This window comes from Xiphias gladius, chromosome 24 (assembly GCF_016859285.1).
Source record: "Xiphias gladius isolate SHS-SW01 ecotype Sanya breed wild chromosome 24, ASM1685928v1, whole genome shotgun sequence".
NCBI lineage: Eukaryota > Metazoa > Chordata > Actinopteri > Istiophoriformes > Xiphiidae > Xiphias > Xiphias gladius.
The window spans coordinates 20,935,301-20,957,508 of record NC_053423.1 but is presented as its reverse complement, the minus strand read 5'-3'; the positions used below and the strand labels follow the sequence as shown (position 1 = coordinate 20,957,508).

At 41.3% G+C, this 22,208-nt stretch overlaps 1 protein-coding gene across 1 annotated transcript in view; it reads right to left on the bottom strand.

Moving 5' to 3' along the window:
* The window catches only part of pkhd1l1.1 (PKHD1 like 1, tandem duplicate 1), a 46,075-nt gene that overhangs the window by 18,449 nt on the left and 5,418 nt on the right, over window positions 1-22,208 (bottom strand). The window contains exons 13-45 of the mRNA XM_040122583.1: window positions 21,608-21,873; window positions 21,323-21,414; window positions 21,058-21,217; window positions 19,889-20,024; window positions 19,516-19,659; window positions 19,052-19,206; window positions 18,650-18,760; window positions 18,193-18,342; window positions 17,814-17,938; window positions 17,529-17,692; window positions 16,925-17,094; window positions 15,297-15,429; window positions 14,205-14,359; window positions 13,904-14,026; window positions 13,496-13,601; window positions 13,000-13,107; window positions 12,727-12,891; window positions 12,432-12,553; window positions 11,704-11,836; window positions 10,564-10,756; window positions 9,555-9,697; window positions 9,189-9,293; window positions 8,646-8,831; window positions 7,453-7,626; window positions 6,997-7,202; window positions 5,897-6,869; window positions 4,906-5,154; window positions 4,567-4,716; window positions 3,118-3,292; window positions 2,292-2,448; window positions 1,987-2,143; window positions 1,416-1,625; window positions 46-175 (exon numbers count right to left, since the gene is read on the bottom strand). Coding sequence (XP_039978517.1) covers window positions 46-175; window positions 1,416-1,625; window positions 1,987-2,143; window positions 2,292-2,448; window positions 3,118-3,292; window positions 4,567-4,716; window positions 4,906-5,154; window positions 5,897-6,869; window positions 6,997-7,202; window positions 7,453-7,626; window positions 8,646-8,831; window positions 9,189-9,293; window positions 9,555-9,697; window positions 10,564-10,756; window positions 11,704-11,836; window positions 12,432-12,553; window positions 12,727-12,891; window positions 13,000-13,107; window positions 13,496-13,601; window positions 13,904-14,026; window positions 14,205-14,359; window positions 15,297-15,429; window positions 16,925-17,094; window positions 17,529-17,692; window positions 17,814-17,938; window positions 18,193-18,342; window positions 18,650-18,760; window positions 19,052-19,206; window positions 19,516-19,659; window positions 19,889-20,024; window positions 21,058-21,217; window positions 21,323-21,414; window positions 21,608-21,873 — 5,926 coding nt within the window. The remainder of the gene's footprint in view (window positions 1-45; window positions 176-1,415; window positions 1,626-1,986; window positions 2,144-2,291; window positions 2,449-3,117; window positions 3,293-4,566; window positions 4,717-4,905; window positions 5,155-5,896; window positions 6,870-6,996; window positions 7,203-7,452; window positions 7,627-8,645; window positions 8,832-9,188; window positions 9,294-9,554; window positions 9,698-10,563; window positions 10,757-11,703; window positions 11,837-12,431; window positions 12,554-12,726; window positions 12,892-12,999; window positions 13,108-13,495; window positions 13,602-13,903; window positions 14,027-14,204; window positions 14,360-15,296; window positions 15,430-16,924; window positions 17,095-17,528; window positions 17,693-17,813; window positions 17,939-18,192; window positions 18,343-18,649; window positions 18,761-19,051; window positions 19,207-19,515; window positions 19,660-19,888; window positions 20,025-21,057; window positions 21,218-21,322; window positions 21,415-21,607; window positions 21,874-22,208) is intronic.

Here is a 22,208-nt window from a genome sequence, read left to right as displayed (position 1 = left end):
ATAACTGTATTTTTTAAAAAGCATGAATTTGAGACTCGTCTCTACCTGTGGCCGGTTGAGGCGATGACGATCTCGTCTCCGGCTTTCCAGGTCACTGCCTTCATCAGGGTCAGCGTGACTGACCCGTTGGTCGCTGTCTGGGCCAGGTGGGTCCAGGGGACAGGAACGGGAATGCCTGGAGAAACAGGTTGTCAACAATGACTTGCACCTGAGGAGGGCAGGTGAAGTGTCACCAATAACAACATCCCTGCGGGACACAGAACTCAAGTTACTCTGCCATCTTACATATGTGACATAACGACATGTAATCCGGGGTTTTGGGATATTTGGGTCACGACTTTTTCAGTTTTCTGATGCCCAATGCCTCATATTTGTGGATTTATAGGAGATGATAGTAATTGGTGGAAGAAGTATCCAGATTTAGATATTTAGATATATTTAGATATTTAGATATTTAAAATAACTTGAAGGAGATACTTTTTCACTGAACAATGCATCAGAAGCTGATCATATGATTTGAAAAATAAAATGGACTAGTAACTAAAGCTGTCTGTTTAAAGTAGTGGAGATAAAAGTACAATACATTTCTTTGAAATGTAGTGGAGTACAGGTATAAAGTAGCATGAAACAAAAATACTCAAGCAAAGCAATTGCACACCAGAACTATAGTTAAGTACTTGAGTTAATTTACTTAGTTACTTTCCATCCCAGCAGTAACTGTACATTAAGGTAGGGATGTGCTGGACAGCACAATGTTGTTTGATGTTTCATTTCCAGCAGTAAATGTTAACAGTTAGTTAATTTTGAGAGGTTTTTCCTTTATAAAATGTTTTATCTTTAAAAAGCTTAACTAATACAAATATTTCAACTTCAAAACAACATTTATGTCCTCTATACTGCTACAATTTTCAAAGAAAAGATTTTGAGTACACTTAGTAGCATGTTTAAAGGAATAATTACACTTAATCCCTTACTGGCTCAGAGTGGGATGTTTGTACGTTCAGAAGCAAGAGCCAGCAGCTGGTTAGCTTAGCTTAGCATAAAGACTGAAAACAGAGGGAAACAGCTAGCCTGGCTCTGTTTAAAGGGAACAAAACCAGCCAACCAGCAACTCTAAAGCTCGCTACTTAACACGTTATATTTCATTTGTTTAATCTGAACAAAAAGCTTTAGAGGTGCTGTTATGGACAGATTTAGTTTCCAGTCTTTATGCTATGCTAAGCTAACCATATCCTGAGTCCAGCTTCAATATTCTCATCTAACCCTTGGCAAGAAAGTGAAAAAGTGTATCTCCCAAAATGTCAAACTATACCTTTAAATATTACAATCAGAGGAAATACCTAAAGTCAGAGCGACATTTGTCAATTTAATAAATAAACCTTCTGCATACAAATGAAGTTTGTGAGTGTTCATACCATGGAGGTCAAGCACTCCCTCTCTGACAGCCAGCGTCTTGGTTCCGTAAACAGGAAGTTCAGGTGAGCGCAGGTTGCCATGAAGTGTGATGATGGCTTTGTGCTGGAACGGCGCCCCCTCCTGGCCAATCTGAAGCCGCCCGCCGTCCGTGATCAGGATGTTTTCCGCCTGCAGCTCGATGTCCGCCTCGTCAAACACCAAGGTCCCTCCTGATCACAAAGAAACAGCAGGTTAAAAACTATATATACAGTATATTATCCTACTGCCACCAGTTACACCAAAACAATACATCAGTCAGAAACTAGCTTGTTTGTAAATCAACAGCTTCTCTAGAGATCCTAAAAACTTAACACCCAAAAAATTTAATATAAAATATATTCCACTTCTTGAAATGCATTGAGTGACCAGAAAGTGAGAAAAGAAGAAAAACATTGGTAAATACAGAAAGGAAAAAAAATATCACCAAAAAAATATCATCGATTTGGAATCTGCAAAAAACTTCTTCGCATCATTACAAATGCACAATGTCCAAAGTAAATAGAAATGCCCATGATAAAGTAATTATTGTACCTTGAATAAGGAGCATCTTCAGCACAGGGGTGCTGGTGTCCAGCAGGATGGTCTGGCCTTTAGTGATGACGGTAAATGAGCCTTTCTCGGGTGGACTAAGACCACCCCACGTGAACCTCGATGACCACACATCAATGTAGAAGAAATCGGCATTGTCCTGAAGAAAAAGACAAATGCTTGGTGAAAAACACTGTATATCCTCGAGAAGATATGAAATCAGCCTGATTATGTTCTAGATGGGAGGATGAAACAGACATGACTCTGTTTTGTCCGTAAGGTCGGGGGATCTGACTGTCCTGTCTCACCATCTTGGCGATGCCTCGGTCTCCGACGCTGACTCTGACTTTGGTTTCCTGTGACTGTGCCTGCGTGTTTGTCACACAGATGATGTGTGTGTTGTTGGCGGAGTGGACGTCACACACAGTCCCTGCGATGGTGACGTTGACTTCATTCATGTTATTGCTGTAAAATGGGGAAGTGCGTGAATGTGATGAGATTAAATGAAGTGGGAAAGAGTGAATTGAATGATCACAATATATCAACAGATAGACTGATTAGATGATGAATCAATAGAAAAACAGATTATATAGATTACACAATTTAATATTATAAATTGCATTGTTAAATACATGTTATATAATATGTATACAGATGTATATAAAAGAATACAATACTATAATATACCTTACTTTAACATCATATACCCCTATACTATAATAATAATGATAATAATGATAATAATAATAATAATAGGATAATATAATACAATAGCATGCTAAATAACAATAGATAACATAATATATTATTGTAACATTTTATATTAAAATAATGTTATGTTACATTATGTCATAATAGTATATTTTGATGTGTTATGTGTTATTATATTTTACTATCTTACATGCCATTGCACTACATTATTTTATTTTATTTATTTAATTTAATTATATGAATCTGTGTTAAGGTACATTATAGTTTGACATAGTATGTAAATATGTTAGTAGTATATTATAATTTGATATAGGAACTGTGTTACGTAAATTGAGGGTTTTATTCTTAACCCGTGGTCCATAATCTGGGTGTGTCTCTCTATTGTGTTACCGGTACACTGCAGAGACTTTTCCCTTACTGCACCTGAAACCGGAGCCGGTGATTGTGAGCCGGGTGCCTCCGGCGGTGCCTCCTCGGCGAGGAGAAACCTCCGTGACCACTGGAGTCAGCTGAGATTTGTAGGTGAAGCCATTTAATATGGTGACGGCATCCAGCGGGTTACTGACAGCAACCGCGCAGCTCAGCTCCGACTCGGTGGCTGAGACGAGGCAAGACAGACAGACGGACGGACGGACAGACAGACGCAACAACAAAAGGATGGGAAAAATTTAAGATGCGTGCACAGACGTAACAACCAGTCTAAGCTGTCTCATCATCCATGACAAGTTATTGTTGTCTTATCTGGCGTGCCTGTCATTTTCTGCTGTGCTGAAACGCTGACAACATTCCTACAAGACTAACTCTGTCAACATTAGAGCATATAGACAGGACAGAGTTTGTCATAATGAGCTGGGAACCAAAAATATCATAAACCAGTAGGAACAGATTCTGTCTGAAGAACAACTTGAAAAGCCCGTTTGCCCTTCAATTTTTACTGCTTTAACTGCAACTTTTACAAGAAAGATGGGGAGGCTTTCTATTAGGCTAAGAAGTAAATTGTGCTTTTCAGGGATGAATGTTCCACACCATGCCCCAGCCCCTTCGCAAAAAGAAAGCAACAAAGCTGGTAACAAATAAGTAAATTAGAAATTAGAAAAGCTGCGTTGTCAATGTACTACCCCCAATTAAAATCCCCACAAGGTCCAGAAAAGCTAATATGGACCTCGTGATGAGACTGTTCCTTAATCTGATGTTTCCAAGGTCCCAACATAAACTGTGGACCTCTACTTAAAATCATTTTTAGTTTCCTTGATACAGATGACAGATGACATTTAATGAAAGATATTGCCGTATTTGCATCTTTACAACAAAGAGCAGCGCTGTCCTTTACAGTCTTGTCTTTGATTAATGTTCAATTCTAGTGTATTGATAGGAAAATATCAAACTATGATCAAAAGTAAAGATGAAGAGTAATGATAATAATGAGAAATGATTTTTTAACTATAAAATTTGCTATCTGAGTGCAGCCTGAGAGGTAAAACCTAGGGTAAAAAAGTCCCTAAAGCAGTCACTACATCACTCACTACTGCTTGTTGAGCTTATTGCTGTGAGCGCACTGAAGGCGACTCAGAGGAGTGTGTCTACATTTTTCTCCACTCAGATCTTTGCTAATCTGGATTTTGGTTGCCGGACAATAAGAGGACACTCTTCAGAGAGATTGTAGTTAGTTAATCGAACTGACACTGGAAAAGTGGGGGGGGGACAAAAAGAGGATTTTGAAAAGTCAGACTTTACATGCCAAAAACGGTACCGACTGTTTGATATGCTATAATCATCTGATTGTTTTACTGTTTGTTTGAGTGAAGTACCCGAGACTAAGCAGTATTGATACCGAATGGATTATCCAGGTGAACTGAAGCAAATTAAACTTACCGTTGTTGAACGGAGACTGGCAGTACAGACGGGTCGATGTCGACATTTCTCTGTGAACTTCACACTCCTCCCCGCAGATCATCACGGTGGAGTTGTGCGGGTCAAACCCGGAACCCTGGATGGTCAGCAGAGCTCCACCACCAAAACTGCCTGAATAACAGGTCAGAGAAGAGAACAAATTTACGCAGCGTCTAGCCATTTCTGAAATTTGATGCATTTTGCTTTCGATTAGTTATGTTTGCTGGGTGATATTGTGTGGGATTTTGCAGTAAAATATAAAAAAAGAACAAAAAAGGAGAAATATCAGAATATTTTAGCTCTGACTGTATCTCTGCTTACCATCGTTGGGGTGTACGCTGCTGAGAGTCAGCTCATACGTGAAGGTGACATCTGACTGGCCGTGACCTTTGACCTGGTGATGCAGCATGACTGGGTAGGGCCCCCCTGGGTTGTCTCCTGCAGTGCACTGAACCTGTGTGTCGGAGACTGTGGACACCTTGCAGGGCACGCGGTTTATGGTGACGGAGATGAGCTGTGTGTCGGTGCCAAATCCTGAACCTGTCAGTGTGACGACTGAACCGCTCGGTCCTTGGGGAAATAAACAGAGTGGATGAAATGAGAGAAAGGTTACAGAGGACTGGATGGATGTGTATATGAGTTAAACATAGTGAATCAGAGACTCTGTTCCCTTTGTTGCTTTATTCAGGTGAACAGATACGCTGTATGCTTTTGTCTGGGTATGGGTATGTATGGGTGTTGTCAGGTTTAAATCAAGTTACACTAATGATGCTGGCTTTATTGTTTTTACTGAAACTGTGGGGTTACTCAAAGCGCTAAAGGTTTTCTAACCCTTGAACTTGAAACATGTCAAAAAGAAGCTTTTCTTGAAAACAAGAACTCCCATTTTTGTCCACAAAGCCGGTAATGACAAACACAAAATAAAATAAATTCTGTTCTTGAACCCTTTAGAGTACAGTCATGATCCTGGTCTCTTCAATAGGATCTGGAAATTACTATCAAAATGTAGGAATTAGTCTGAGTGATAGAGAACCAAATTTACAGAGAACACAGTAAAATGTATGTTTTTTTTTGTCTCATTGGATCTAAAAACGGTTTACAGAGAGTGAATTGCGAGGCTTTGTGCATTCAAAAAATAGTTAGTCAACACTGATTAAGAAATCAATCTGCCATCCCAAATAACGTAACAAACTCCCTTTCTGTCCAGTATTCAGCCCCCTGCTTGTTATCTGAAATATGACTAGAATGTTTTCTCCCTACTTACTGTGAACAAGTGTTGCTATGAATACATGATGTGGAGGATCATAATTACCGGTGGTGGGGCTGATGGAGCCGACGACAGGAGTGTGGGCTGTGGAGTAGGTGAAGTTAAGAGGAGGATACTCTACAGAGAAGACCCAGACGTTGACAGTCACCAGCCCCTCGCTGTGAGGAGGTGTCAGGCAGCGAAGAAGACCCGGAGTCACCTCCTGAACCTTGCAGTGTTTGCCACCAACCATCACGCTGGTGTTGCCTGGAGCGAAGCCGTTGCCTGTGAAGACAAGAGGGGTTCCTCCGGCCAGGCTGCCGACACTGGTGTTCAGGACAGCTTGGGCACGGCTGCTCAGGGTGACATGACCGGATGCGAGGCCTTTGCTTCTCACAATCACTTTGACCGGGTGGCTGCCTGCAGGCAGAGCGTCAACTATTGCCGAAATATTGCCGTTGGTTACGGTGGTGACTTCCAGCTTGATGCTGCTGGCGGAAACTTCCACATCATCCACATGGCTGCCAAACCCTGAGCCAGAAATGGTTACAGTAGTGAGGTCGCTGATGCTGTCGGGGGAAATGCCGGTGACCTTGGGAGTGATGGAGGGGGAGTACATGAAGGAGCAGTTTGAGGGACAGGAGCTTTGGATCCTGCCCATGTGGAAGACGACATCACCAGTGTGCGGCTGAGAAGGAGAGGTGTCGCAGACAATGCAAGTGTAATTGACTGACACAAGGGCGCAGGGCTCGCTGGCTACAGTCACTCGTCCCTCAGAGAAGCCAGAGCCGTGGATGAGGAGTCTCGTGTGGCCAGTGGGGCTGCCGACCGGCGGCAAGACTGAGTCGACCACGGGCAGAACAACAAAACGGCGGCCGAGCTCGCTTGGCACAGCGATGATGGCGCTGCCCAGGTTGTTGACTCTGACGGCTACGGGGAGAGCGACGCCGATGGGGAGTTCGCTGCTGGGGCTGAGCCGGCAGTTGATCTCAGAGTGAGAGCTGTTGATCACCTGACAGGGCTGATCTCCCACTGTCACCTACAGGTCACGGAGAAGGGCAGTGTGAGCCGCAACAAGCTCCGTACAAGCATTCACTTTAATAATAGGTGACTGAACTCCAGGCTGAGAAAAACACAGTTTATGTGTCCTAAAAAACACTGCTAACCTCATTAGCGCAAGCAGTGTTGCTGAAGCCTTTGCCCTGGATGTGGATGACTTGGTGGTATGATCCCTGGTTGGGAGAGATGGAGTGGACTGCTGGGGTTGAGCAGGCGGAGGCGCTGAAGGAAAGACCGTCTGAAGTCTCATTGGTCTGTTGGCACTGTGGGGTGGCAACACACTCTGGGGGTGCTCTGGCAACACGACGTGAACCTGAAGGGGAGACTTTTGATCGTTTGCAAACTTGGAATTGTCTTGTATTTTGAGACGGATCACAACAGGACTCTTCTCAATCTAAACATATTCAAAAATAAACTTAATTCATATGATCTGACTTGATTTATTTAATCATACATGTGCTATGATGAGTTGTTACTCCTCAAGTATTATTTTTCCATATTCAGATTTACTGGAGGATTAAAGCTTCTGAGTGAGAGCATTTTATCCACAACTATACATTTACCTCCTGTCACGTGTCTGGCTTCCATTCCTCCAACTCTGACAGAGACCGCGCCGCTCTTCTCCCCCCGGGGCTCGACTTTCACAACTCCCTGCAGCCGCCTGACGCTGGCATCGTCTATGTAGCCACTGCTGTAGTAATACACACCGGGAGCATTGAAACGGTAGCCAAAAAACCCTGAGGGAAGCGAGATAGAGGAAGACTTTGTTAATGTGTCCCATCAAATCGTGACGCATACTTGGACATGGTGTGCATTTGCCTCTCACACGTGTGCGAAGCTGTTACACATTATGTGGCACGCATCATATTCCGCATTTGTCACATGTCTTGTTTATCGTGGCGTCGCAAAAACTAAAAGGGAAAATCCACCTTGCCTGGGTGGCATTTAGATTTATATGATTAAATGGTCAGATGTAGACAAGATGAGATCATGTGTCAAGCGCAGCCACAGCAGAACTTGAAGGAAAATGAAGCAGAATGAACCATCAACACCAGAGAGAGAAAAAGTCTAGAGAAGAGGCAGAGGTAGCAGTTTTACTCCACCAAGAATAGGATGAACATGGACATTATGCAGTGCAAGAAAATATAAGCTGCATTTACAGTGTAGCCTTACTATTATTGTTATTTCTATTTTTCTCTCCATTCATGCATAGAGCCTATAACGATGCACAAGATTTCACACTCGTTTGTCGTTCCTTTTGGGAAATGTAGGAAACCCCTAACTAAAGGACAAGTAAAAACCTGGGCCAAAAAGCTTGTAAATATGCTCTAAAGTAGGACTTGACTGAAAATAATTATATCTGTGTCATGTGTGACAGTTTTTCCTCAAAATGTTTATGTTGTTTGTTGTTTCTGTGCTCTTGTCCGACCCCTAGGTTGGGAAACACTGGACTAAACTACCTAAATTACAGTGATGTTTTTTATGCTGCCTTCTTGGCCAGCTTTATCTTTATCTAAAATATTTTAATCTCATAATTTCACTTTTATCTGATTAATCAAAGGAAAAGAAGAGAGAAGGACATACCATTAAAAACATGCATAACAAAATAAGGCTTCCCAGACACTGACCATGACAAATTGATAATAACAGTGTAAAACATTTTAAGGATGGAATTCAATTTAATTCAAGAGGAGCTCAGTAACATTGGGGGAAGAGTGTATAACTTCTGTTGAGGGCTGGCAACTCAGTATTCTACCTTTGTCGGTTTTGGTCTCGCCGCTGGTGAATGGTCCCCCTTCATAAGTGGTGCCACTTGGGCTGGAAACACTGAAGACCCGGTATCCGACTCTCTGGAAGGCTGGTGCCTCCCAGCGCCACATTACTGTGTCTCCAGTAAACACTGTGAGCGAGGCCGGACTCCATGCATATCCCTGTCCATAAGCTGGAACACACAGACAAACGTAAAGTTCGACTGAAGGTTGTTCATACAAACAGTACACACGCAGGCAGAATAACACACAGGAGAGATTTCATTGTCTGAGGTTAAGCAACATGTAACGGAGATACTTGCAAATCCTATTCTAAATATGGCTAATTATGGAAGAACATAGCCCAAACAGGTTTTTGAAAAATCTTTCTTTTTGAAACAGTTTCTAGGCGCGGTCACATTTAAGCTACAGGAGATAGCTTCCTTGCTTGCAGCAGTTTTCCGTAATTTAATCCCCATTCTGTTGTACTCAGTTTTAGTCTACTCAGATTCGGTTTAACACCCGCACAAAGGATCGAAACGTAAACGTACTGCGGTGGGATCCCTGATTGGTGACGATGTGGGTCTTCTCCTCAGACTGCACAACACACTGCAGTTCATTCTCTGACGCAGCCTTCACTTCACACACAGCTTCTCCTGTCACGCCACAAACCAACACAAAATATGTGTGAGATCATATATAAAACATGCTGTCACGCTGTAGCACTGCTTTCCCATATTTGCATGTATTTACATCCCTGTAGATAACCACCAGCTAGTAGTACTAGTAGTTTTCCTCTGAACCATTCTTTTGATATCCAATTTCACTGATAAAATCTTATAAAGAACAGATTGCTAGTATAGATTATTGCTGCGGTAATGAGTGTATTTTAAATTGCTTGGCCGCGTGTTGCTTACCAACAGAGACTCTGTTGTCGGAGGTGTTGTTGCTGAAACCAGAGCCAGAAACAGTCACCCTGGTTCCTCCCGATAAAGAGCCAAACAGTGGGGAGATGCTGTAGATTTCCAGGATGTATTCAATGGTCGCATTCACGCCGTTGCTATGAAACAAAAAACAGAAAGAGTCCAGTTAAGTCCCAAATTAACCATGTTTTCTGGCTTAAGAGCACGACTGATGAACAACTTTATCTGTTTAAATAACTGACTTTTGTGAATTCAGTCTATAGTGTATAATCAGTTGGAATATTTCAATGTGTATAACTATCAGGGGTAATTTAACTTGCCACTAATGCAGCTATATCATTGGGCATTCAATATATACCATAGTGCTACTATACTATATAGGTTTCTGAAGAAAGTCAGATCTAGTCAGCCTAAACCATCCTTGGTCAATACTGAGCAGCAATTTGTCAGTTAACATATACATTTGTCTTATTTGTAATGTCCTATATTGTGTGTGTGTGTATATATATATATACATATATATAAAAAAATCTAATAATGTACAATACATACAGTATATAATAATATATCAGTAACAGGCTCGTTTTTTTCTGCAGAAATTCTTTTACTGCTGTACTTTTACATGAGTAGGGCTTTGAATGCCAGACTTTTACTTGTAATGGGATATTTTTACATTTTGGTATTGGTATGTTCACTAGGACTTCTTCCCCAACTGGAGAAATGAAAGGGGAAAAAAGGAATACTGAACTGTCTAATGTAAATATCCTTTTTTTGCTGTGCATGTATCCATTTGTTATGTTTTCTGACTAGCTTAGACTAACCACCCTCCTTTGTTTATTTCATTTAGCTTCTGAATTGATTTGTTTGTATTAGATGTGGGTTGTGTCTGTGTATATTTTACACAAAAAAAAACGAAAAACAAGCAAACAAAAAAAATACTATATACTACGTGAGAGTATTTCCAAATCTCTATGTGTGCAAATGTCTTGTACAGTAACTGTACCTTGTCTGGGGGTAGCCATTATTTCCAACCTGTACGTCCACCTTGTGCAGGCCGGGCGGCAGCACAGGGAGAAGGCAGGTGATGTTTGTCGCCGTCCAGTGCACGGTGATGCACTCCTTTCTGCCTACGAACACGACGCTGTTGTTGTCCTGGCCTCCAAGGTTTGAACCCTGGATGCTAAGAACGCGGTGTCCTACAGAAGGAGACAAAAACGTCAATACATCTTCTCCACGAAGGAAATTTTTTCTCATTCAAGTGGCAAGATTTATTTTTTTTTAAAAGTTCCACTGATCATCCTGCAGATTAACAGGTATTCTTGTTGTGTGGATGGTTCTGTATTGTTTACTATAATTACACAGGATGACACGTGGAGTCGCTTCAGCTCAGGTTCTCGAGTTTTAGCAAGAGAAAGGGTTAGAACAGAGAAAACCTGCAAGTCAACATTACACGACACAAGAACAAAAGTAATGCGGTGTGAGTGGTAAGAGTGAGTGACTGCTCGTGGTTACAGCGGAGTCTGAACAGTGAGGCCTGAATAAAACACACAGAACAGACACAACATCATCCTATACATCTTCCCTTCAGACACATACCGTATAATTAAAGTGATATAATATGTCCCTGAACAATCAGAAAGGCATTTCAGATGTGATCTAATCATAAATTCACACGCCCTTCACATCTGTTACTCTACTAGTTGTGTTATCTTGTGGGAAAAAAACATTAACAGGAGCGGCCCTTGATTTGACTTTTAGCATGCAGGTCTATATCTTATCTTCCTAAACAATATATTTTTCATAGAACTTATTCACCAGTGACAAATGTACTGCGCCTATAGACAACTGAGTGGTTTGTTTTGCGAGAGAAATATAGAATGGGAAATTGAATCCTGTTCTCTTCGTAAACAAAGGACAAACAGACTATATATTGCGTCTGTTGCATTCGGTGGACAGATTTCTATTGATCTTTAAGGACAAAACCCATCCTCCCGACTAAACGTGAATTTTCATTTAAATGAAGCAAAGAAAAATAATCGCAGCGCTCTTCTGGGTTTACCAATCCCAGTAGCCCTTTATAATGATCCTACCTCAATCACAAGGTTATAAAATGTATGACTGGTATAAAAAAAAAAAGACTCACCAATCACTGTGGTACTGCCGGGACTCAGACCTGAGATCTGGGGTGTCAGGTTAATGTCATAGTTGAAGGAGCTGCTTGCTGTCTGACTCATGTTTCCCACCATCACTGTCATGGGCTGTGATCCTGCTGTTCCCTGAAATGAGTAAAATAGGAATTTATTAATAATAAAATAAAATAAAAGAAGTCCAATAAGCTACTGTAGTGAGTTATTTAGAGCGAAGGCTCTTTGCGGGCCTGGGATAATGAAGGTAAACCTTTACCTTGTCATGCTCGAATGAACTGTTAAAAGGAGAGTGCGATTTTTGAAAGAAAAAACAACACCATCTTCCTCTTAAAGCTGAAACCTACCGGATCTGGTGTAACCGGTACATTAGCTGACCTTAGACAGACATTTCAGTATAACTACATTTAGGTCACTGTCTGACTCACCCCTCATCGTTACACTAGTTTTTAGTTTAGCAATTTCCCCATAACTGGCACCTGCCGCCACAGTCAGCAAAAGTTAGTACAGAAGCTTGCTTTAGTGCAGCCATGCAAAATCATTTCAGTGTCAAAATCAGTAGGATAAACATGTTAACCTACAGGCACCATGACATTTGCACGCTAATTTTTTTAGCAAGGTCGCTGACACTTAATAAGTGCCCTGTGGTACAGCTCATCGAGTCCCTCAGATAATACAGGGAAATAACATCCTTAAAAAAACAATGGTTGGCAGTCTGTACACTTACTGCCGGTGTTCTGCATTTCAGCTCAGTGTCACTGGCATGCACCACTGTGCACTCCTCACTGCCAACAGTAACTGTGGCGTTCTGGCTGAAGCCGAAGCCTCTCACTGTCAGCAGTGTGCCTCCTAAGGAAAAAAAATATTAGAAGATAAAGGTTATTCTTTCTAATGACGTTATTTGGAGTTTATAGAGAAAGCGATTCTGCTTTTGACTTTGCGACTAAATGATAACATAGATTGGGGTATTTAGTTCAGTGCAGCTGTTATACATTTTTTTTTCTTTTTGAGTAATGACCTACCTGCCACACTTCCGGACAGCGGGGAGAAAGAAGAAACAATGAGCTGGTAGGTGAATTGGGGGATGTTGCCGTCTTCGTAGCGTGAATTACCCAGAGAGGGGAAGCTGACTGACACAGGGTAGGTACCAGCACCGGCACTGCCCAGCCGGCACACCTGAGTGGTTGCTGGAATGCAGTACACAAAATCTCATTAAATCCCTTCCTCTTGATTGAAAACGGCCTCATTTTAACCACCAGCTACAGTGTTCACTTCTCAAAACGTCTGCCACATACCTGTGATCTGTTCAACACGGCACCTGGCCTGTCCCACCATGATGGAGGCATTTTCATTGCTGAATCCAGTCCCAGTAACAGTCAAAAGAGTCCCCAGGCCATTAGATCCTGAAAAGGGGAGGTATATTTACAACACATTTAACATTCACTACCATCTCCATCTTTTGTTTTTTACATAAAAGCATACAGTATGTACAGGAAGCCTAAGATATGTTTTTCTGTAAAAGCAGGCACTTCACTAAACTTTGCGGGTTTTTTTTTTTTTGCTTCAATTATTCAATATTCAAAAGTGAAATATTTTGGTCCTGCACTGGATGTTTTCCATTTTTTAATAAGTCATTGTGTTTGGTACCACATCCTACATCCTAAATCCTAGTGTTTTTTTTTTGACTTAAAAGACAGGAAAATTGGTTGCATGTATAATACCTTAAATAGTCAATGATGAATGACTAATAATGCTTCATGCTGAATGACCAACTTATATTTAGAAGGTCACCTTGAGACGGGCTGATTCCAGACACAACTGGAGTCTTCTCCTCGGACCATTCAAATCCACAGTCACCAGAACACTTTGAGGGAATGCCATTGATATAAACCTCCACCTGCGAAGAGCATCACAAGACTCCTCATCAAATATTAATCAGCAGCATGTGAATTTGCTGCTACTAGAGTCCTGACAGCAGAATAACAGAAGACTGGAGCTGCCAGTCCATTCAATACAAAGCAGTTATTTAGCAGCAAGCACACATATTGATTAATTCCTGCCTGGAGGCACGATGTGCATGACAGGATTTATAGTAAGCAAACACATGCAGAGCAAGTGTTCTGCAGTGGCCAAACTGCACAGATGACAGATAAATAATGCATCCAGATGTGCCGGAGGCCTTTTGAATAGCGGTTGTACCTGTGGCTTGGTTTCCCACACACGGAGGAAATCTCCTGTCAGGCTTCGTATCAACAGTCCCCCCTTCTTCTTCTCACAGGCTGAAACAACTACATTTTTGCCAACAACTGACGAGCTGTCGACCTGTAATGGGAATAAATCGCAATCAGGACTCTGGACCGAGCAGCCGTTGTGTGCTGGGGCTGTATGCCTACAGAAATGTTAATGGTCAGAACAGATGACATTCGGTATGATTAAATAACGCTCATTAACTGCTACTGACACGGTGGTTTCTGCATTACTACTAAAAGCGGAGTCTGACCTGGATCAGAGGCTGGTCTCCAGGGTTTGTGAGCCACTCGACCCTCCACTTGGGGCCTCTGCAGCTTCCCTGCTTTGCAACTCTGACCTGTCCCATCCCTGCGATTCCCTCCAGAGCATACTTCAGGTCCTCCTCACTGATGTCCACTGACAGACCTGAGAACAAGCACTGCTTGTGTTAGACACCTCCCTGCAGAGGCAACTGTTAGGTAGGTATGTAGACGTGAGTGCAGCATGCAGATATATGGAGTGATACGTGTGACTAAAAATCTTCACTACATATTTCACTGTCCCTCTGCGGTGTATGTGACGTACTAGGGTCCGTGTGCTTCAGTATGGACTGCGAAACTACAAGATATCAGTATGTTTCTGCACCAATATCGCAAAGACAAACTCCTAAATAGGGGGAATTCTACGATAGGGAGCTGTACGGTGCGAATAATTATGCAACATTCAAAACAACTCGTTTACTTACAAGTTGGAGAGACACACCGGTAAAATAATTGCTTAAGCTAATGATAATTGCGACAGCTACTAACCCATGTTTGCGACTATGTGATTATCGCAGGAGTCATTAGAGATACATCTTCTTTAATCCTTCTGTGTTGATTGACAAAGTGTTTCCTTTCTCAGTGTAGACATTAATTCTAGGTTTCTTTATGTTAATTTTGGCAAAGAGTCAACGCCTAAAAGCGAAAGCACTCGGTTCAACCCTCATCATTTTGTCATCTGAGAACTTAAGAGGCCCAATCGGAGATCGCTTTACAGAGCCAGCACTGCCTGAGCCATTGCTCCAGCTCTCTGTCTCTGTTTTATGTACATGAAGTTTTCACAGTAGCTGACAGCAGGAGGGATAGCGGGCAAATCAAGAAGCCTTGCGAACTGCCCGAAGAGCTCATGCACATCATTTACTTTAGGTTAATATTGGCTTCTCGTTACTACAATAGCAACACTAAAACACAAGTAGTTTAGAAGTCAGTGGTCTGTCAGTGCGTTTAACCTTTTGGATGATCCTATCTGTGGAACAGGGTGTATGCAGCCAGGACAGCTAGTTGCTACAATGCAAATACTACACATGCTCTGTCTGAACTACCTCCAGCTCGGCCTCCATAAATCTCCACATCAAAGGTGCCGTTCAGAGGAGGGGTGGCTCTGTGAGGGCGTGTGATGGTGACGGTAGCTGCTCCTTCCCTGAACTCAGCCATGTCCTCGCTGCTGTTGGACATCTTTGAAATTAGAGAGGAGGAAGAAGAAGGTCAAAGAGATGCTTTTGCCGTTTTTCTAATACGCAACCCTTTTCTCACAATCTCAAATAAATAAGATGTGTCACATTTAACACACTATACATACTGTATGTCTAGACCGAAACAAGCGTTTTTTTCTTCTCTCTCTGTTTGGTGAATCAGTACGTGGAACTCTTTACCTACAGAACTCAAAATGTATCATGGATGGGATCATTTTAAAATCAAGTTGAAACAACCTTTGAAGAGGGATCATCTATGTAATTATGAATTATCTGGTGTTTTGTCCTTAACTTTGTATCATTGTTTCTGTTTTCTAAGTTTTTTTTAAATGTATCTTATTATTTGTGTATTTGTATGAAGGCCTATCTACAGAAGGGCACTGCATTCTCATCTTAGTTAAGAAAAAAAATATGAGTGTTGATTTTCCATGGGGATGTGGCATCTATACAAAAAACTAAAGCACAGAGGAAAAAGGTTTTTAGAATCATTATTAATGCTAAAGAGTGAGATAATGATGGATTAACGTCTGATTAACTATCAGATTTAATTGAAACAAATGCTGCAACAGATACTCCACCTGTCAGTCACACGTCCGTGACAGTCCTCCTACACTAATCTGCCGCTGCTTCTGCTGTAATCTGTTAGGCAAATGATGACTGTACAGCATGTCAAGGCACGAGACACATACGGGATCACTGTGGTGCCTCTGTACTGTAAGTTATATCACATGGCTGTGGGCTACTGAACATTTCCTCTGTTTTTATGAGTCACGCTGCTGGGGCAACACTGTTCCTTTAAATACAACACCTTTTTCCTGGTGGAAATGTCTTTTTGACGTTTCAAAGAACCGTTATCAGGATAAATCCTACAACTCAGTATGTTCTTGTATTGCCTTTTGTTTTAAAAAAGATTTGATTGGAACTATCCAGAACTGCTGCATGTTTCTGGTCCCAGCCCTTTCTTTGTGGGATCATTAATTTCTCAAGACACACAAGACAGGCAAATTAGAGACTCCACAGTATTGCTCCATCAGACTCTGACTGTACTGAAGTGAATGGGAAAACCCAGTCTTCTCTCATATACTTATACTAACTCAACACTGAATTTTTTCTTCGAGAGGTTAGGATTTCAACAGCTAAAAACACGTCGAGTGTGTGTTACTGACACTTCTGAAAAATATCACATTAAAAAGATACTGAGGCACAAGGAGGGAGCTTAATGTTTTGGGGAGTGTCGGATTAACTAACAGATGGTTGCCACTTGCTTACTTCACTTCAGCCTAATACTAGGCTTCACCCCTTTGTCCAAATTTGGGTTTCCTGGTTCTGAATAACAAGATGAACCTAAACTAGACAGACTCTACATCTGTCTTTTCCAGCAGTCTACTGTACTGCTCCAAAGCAGGAATATGTAGGTGATGTCCCTAGTCTTTAATATGACCCTGCTGCTCTACACGAAAGAGAATTAAATCAGTTACCTGCAGGAAGCCAACTCCTAGCAGTGGGAACCCAAAGGCACATTCTACTGGTGTGGCTTTAATCTCGTAGCTGATCTGTGAAGCAGATGATGTGTCTTTCTTAACAGAGATCACCTCGAAGGAATGACCAGAGCTCTCAAAAGGTGGGGGCCTCCTCTTTCGGGGAACAGCTGAGAGAAACAACGCATATCAATAAAATAAAACTGTTGAATATTTAAGTCTTGCTACTAGTGAGAGGGATGCGCTCAGTCCTACTTTTACACATCAATATCAAACTAAATACATAAAAAGGTGTTCACATGCTCCACAATGTTGTACTGTCAAACAAAAAACTTGTCATTTTTCTGCTGTTTTCCGGGCTGTGTTTCAAGAAAAAAATAACAGGATTATGTCTGATTGGACTGAATTATACCAAATGCATGCAAAATTGGAACACTGCTTTGTCTGTCGTATGGAATATGCAGTAGATGCATTCAACAAAAGACAGGTATAAAAAAGGGGATTTTGTTACGCTAATCTTGACAGCACGCAGCATTGCGTGGCTTTGGCTGTGATATTAAAAAAAACTGCAACCCAAAATCCTAACTGCTATCAAGCTGTGTACCATTTTCATCACTTGTGGTGGCTCTCTTTCCAATGTGAACGGCATCCACATAGAAATCTGCACCAGAGACGTCTTTGTACAGGTAAAACTCCAGCAAACTGTATCCGCTTCCAATGTATTCTGTCTGCAGGGAACTCTGCAGGTCCATGCATTTGTAATTCCATCTGTGAAGAAACAATCACACTTACAGTATATGCTGCAGTTTTGCTGAGAAATAGCGACGTGTAATAAGTGTTTGCGCGTACTGTATCTGACAAATCAAAATCATTTTGTGGTTTCACTGACTTGTGGCCCTTTGTGAAGATAGTGTTGATCTTTGCGGTCTGTGTCTTGGTCTGGCTTTGGCTATTGCGGTAAGTAAACTTCATTCCGACTTCATCCTTCAACATTCCCTTGTACGCGAAGCAAAGCTGGAAGGAGAGGCACGGAAAATGTTTCAAAATTTTTTACGATAAGAAACTAAGAGTAAAAAAAAATCACAGTTCCATAACATTTTAGAGACATTAGGAGCAAAGATTTAATTATAGACCGGATCCAAACCAGCATGGTTAACCACACGTGTCAATTACTTTCTTAATTGCTTTAATTTACAATATAAATTCTGTGTCAGTCTAACCAGATGTACACAATCAACACCTATAAATTAAGCAGTTTTGCATTTTACCATGGAGTGTTGGTCCAGTGACACTGGTCCGTAAGTGCCACCGGACTCTGCGGTGTAGCTTTCCTTGAACAGAACCTCAGCGTTCTTCAGTGACCACAGGCCACAGAACCCAGAGTTTTTCACCGGAGTCCCTTCCACAGCACGATCAAACTGGTGAGAAAACAATGAGAATCCCAAGTCAGATGCTCTCCCAACATTTAGAGTAAGGTCTGGTGAGTTAATTCAAGAAAAGCAAAATCGAGCGTTTAAAGTAAAAAACTTCAAATAAGTAAGTCGTATGTGGAATAAGCAGTTTTTGAAAAGCAATGACAGAGGAAATGCTTTGATTTGTTAGCATTTCAAGGTATAGACATAACATACAAGTGCCTGTCACAGTTCTCCAAATAAGTTTGTTTTCTCACTGACTTTCACTCACTCACTACGCAAAGAAACAGCAAGTTTTTTTGTCCCAACGGACCTGAGAGTTGTCATGTTCAAAATCTTTGAAGTATTTCACATCGGTGCCTTCGGTGGTCAGGATCTCACCAGGGCACTCCGCCTTCATCATGTCCTCCAGAGCCAGCTGCACCTGTTCACAGTCAAACAAGGTGGACGTAAACTGCCAGATTTTTCAATGAGTTGTTTCCAAATGTGAGTCAAATATAGGTAATCATTTCAAGTTTTTGTTTACAACACTGTAAAGTTTGCAGGATTGTTTTGGACTGATTTAGGGGATTCTAAATTTCAGGTTAAAAAACTCTCCACAAACATCAACAAATACAAACTTTTAAACATAATCCCAACCAAACTGAGAATAACTAGAATTATAGCTATTCGAGCACAAAGAGAGTCAGCAATGGGACTATTTTACATTACAGACCTTAGCCTCAGTTTCGTTGAAAGGGATGGGCTTTGTAGGGATCCCCCCCCAGAGCAAAGTGAAAGTCTCCATGTTACTTCTCCCCTTGGTAGCCTCCACAACAGTGATGTTGGTGTTGGAGCCAAAAACCTCATAGTGAAGCGGTTTGAAATCACCTGCAGTCAAAAAAGACAGATAATCAATTCATAATTTGTTGCACATCTGCTGCTGGAACCACATGTAACAGTGATGTAGTATAACAGTCTGCTATTCCAATTTAAAAACAAATCTCTGTACAAAATCCTACGCAAAGCAACCGTTATGTTATGTATCAAGTTATGTATCTATTGAACCTACTTTAAACCTGTAGGAATTTCAGGATCGATTTCAGTATCAAGTTGATACTGAAGTTTGTTTGCATGCTATTCAAGTGAAACACAGATCCTCTTCCCAAACTCCCTGACTTGTTTTCTGTCTCTTCTTACCTCTGTCAGAGTTGAATGTGATTGTGTAGTGAGATCCCTGGCTATCATCCTGTTTGGTGACCTGAACTGTGTCCGGTTTGAGGGACCAAAGGCTGTTCAAGGCGGCCTCCACCATCTCTGCTGAGGCGCTGACTGGGATTGGACCTAAAGAAGACAAAGATAAAGCTCACTGTAGTTTTATTAGATGAGAGCAAAAGTCTAAGGGTTTTTCTTTTTGGCTACCAATGCTAAAATATATGTTCTTAAACATAATTAATGTACCAGAAACAAAGGCACAAAAGTATTTAATCTTAGAGTAAATAATAACTGTACAGTGAGTGAATTCTTTGTTCTTGCTACCGTTGTTTTTACAGTTCATTCACATTCACATTACCAGTCTTTGCGTCTCCATAGCCCAGGCTGAAGACGGTGCTCCCACAAAGATGACTGGCACAGCTGCTGCTGACGCTCACCTTTTGGACCTCTTTGACTCCGATGGCGTTGGTGGGCCACGAGTCAAAGGTAACCACCTGTGTGACAGTGAAGATGAGCTTAGGTGAGACACACGTGGCAACGAAGAGGTTTATGATGAGTCGTAAATTTTAAATATTTAAAAGATGAAGATAATTTACTTTTTTTTAATCATTAACATGCGCTGTTTTACGCATTTCAGGACTTATTCAATGATTAGGAATTTTACTTTTTTTTTTTTGTACCCAACGTCCCTCAGGTCTGCTACATTTACTTCTACCTCATTTAGTGATTTCCATCATTCTCCAGAATGACTTTTAACAAACCCTGGAGAGCAGATGTGAGTTGAACATGTAGGATAGCGAGATCAACAGTGCCAGCAATAATGCTAACATTGCAACAGCAGGACAACGAGAACTTTTACACATGGGAAAGCTGCACCATTTGCTCACAATGTAATGTAATTCATTTCAAACATTGTTGATTTCTTAGCAATAATAAAAGGAAACTGAAGAGGTGTAAAATACAGTTGATTCTACCTTCATAGGTTCATGCTGGTGGTCTGCAAACTCTTGCCAAGCCATATAAGAAATTGTTTTGCAATTTTTTCTGTTACTGATTTGAGTTAAATATGAAGTTGGAGCTAGGAGACCACACTAGCTTAGCATGAAGGACTGCAAACAGGGGGAAACAGCTAGCCTGGCTCTCACAAAAAGGAAACAAAATCTGGTTTATTGGGGACATATGCACTGGACTATTTCTTGGCCGTAAGCAGTGTCTGTCTTGGACAGAGCGGGTTTAGCTGTTTCCCCCTGTTTCCTGTCTCTATGCTAAGCTGAGCTAATGATCTCGTAGCTAACAGCTGTAGCTTAACATTTAGCGCACAGATAAGAGAGGGGCATTAAACCCGTCACCTAAATCTAAAAAAAAAAAAAGAGTAAGTGTTAAGTGTATAAAATGTTCAACAATTTCTTTTAGAGGAGGTGAGCCAATAGTCTGTGAAGTGCTTTATTCAGTATGGTCAGGGTGATTTTTTTTTTTTTTTTTAACAGAATATAGCAACAGGTTAGCATCAGGTTAGCCGCCACATACCTGTTCCTCGTCAAACACGTCATATTCAGCCACGATACTCTGAACCTCATTGACAGCATCGTCTGTCTGCTCTTCTGTAAAAGCACTCTCCTCCCGGAACAAGCCAATGTTGAAACTTGCTTTACCACCATATTGTTGAAGTAGCATTTCCATGTAGTAGCTACAGAAACGTGAGCTTATTAGTTATTTTCATTCATATGTTCATAGTTACTGTAAATATGGTGCAGTGTGAATGAATGATTTGGAGCCATACTACCATACTTACTGTTTTCCTTTCTCTAGAACCATCACTTCAGACTTTTGTGACTCCAGTTTGGTGTAATCTGAGACATAATGTGGCTGGTACGCAACTTTAACCTGAAGTAGAGGATGTAAAAAAACACGTTACAAGTAGGAAAGAAAAAAATATCTCACTTTATCACAAAATTCATTCGAGATCTACAGGAAATCTCAGGTTATCTTTGGTTCCTAAAATAGCATGACTTGTTTTGATTGTGTAAAATCAGTTAACAAGAATATGGGTTATTTATTTTGAACTCTCTTTTCGTACCTTGTCTTCCGGGCGGCTGGAGTTGCTCATGTAGAGATCACATCGGTCATCACAGTGGACAAGGATCCTGTAGTTGCCGCTGGCTGGAGGGACAAAGAAGCCTCTGGACCGTGAGCTGAAACGATTGATTTCAATAGCGAAGATGTGGGGCATGGAGTCGACCCACCGCGACCAGTATCCCGTTGTGTTGTCACTGTAGTTCCAGATGTCAGTCAGGTAACGGGGTCTTGTGCTGTTCCACACCTCCATCTTCAAGCCTCTGCCCCCTGGACGTACATGTGACACAATGGAAATGAGCGTTGGTGTTATAAAAATTAGGGCTGAAGCAACCAGTTAATGAATAAATATGTCAGCCGACAGCCAACATTAAATGGCAACTACTTGAGGCAGAGTGGCAAACTGTAATCCACTTTTTCATTAGTTTTTAATGACCAATGGCACATACAGTACATTCATAGTACTTTCTTTGAATCTTTGGCTTTAAAACAATATCAAAACAAATACAGATTTTGTTTAAATAACTTTCTCCTGAAGCCAAAGGTTCAAACCATGAAGAATGGTTGAACATTGTTTGTAGAATTGAGTGTCAACATCACTTTGT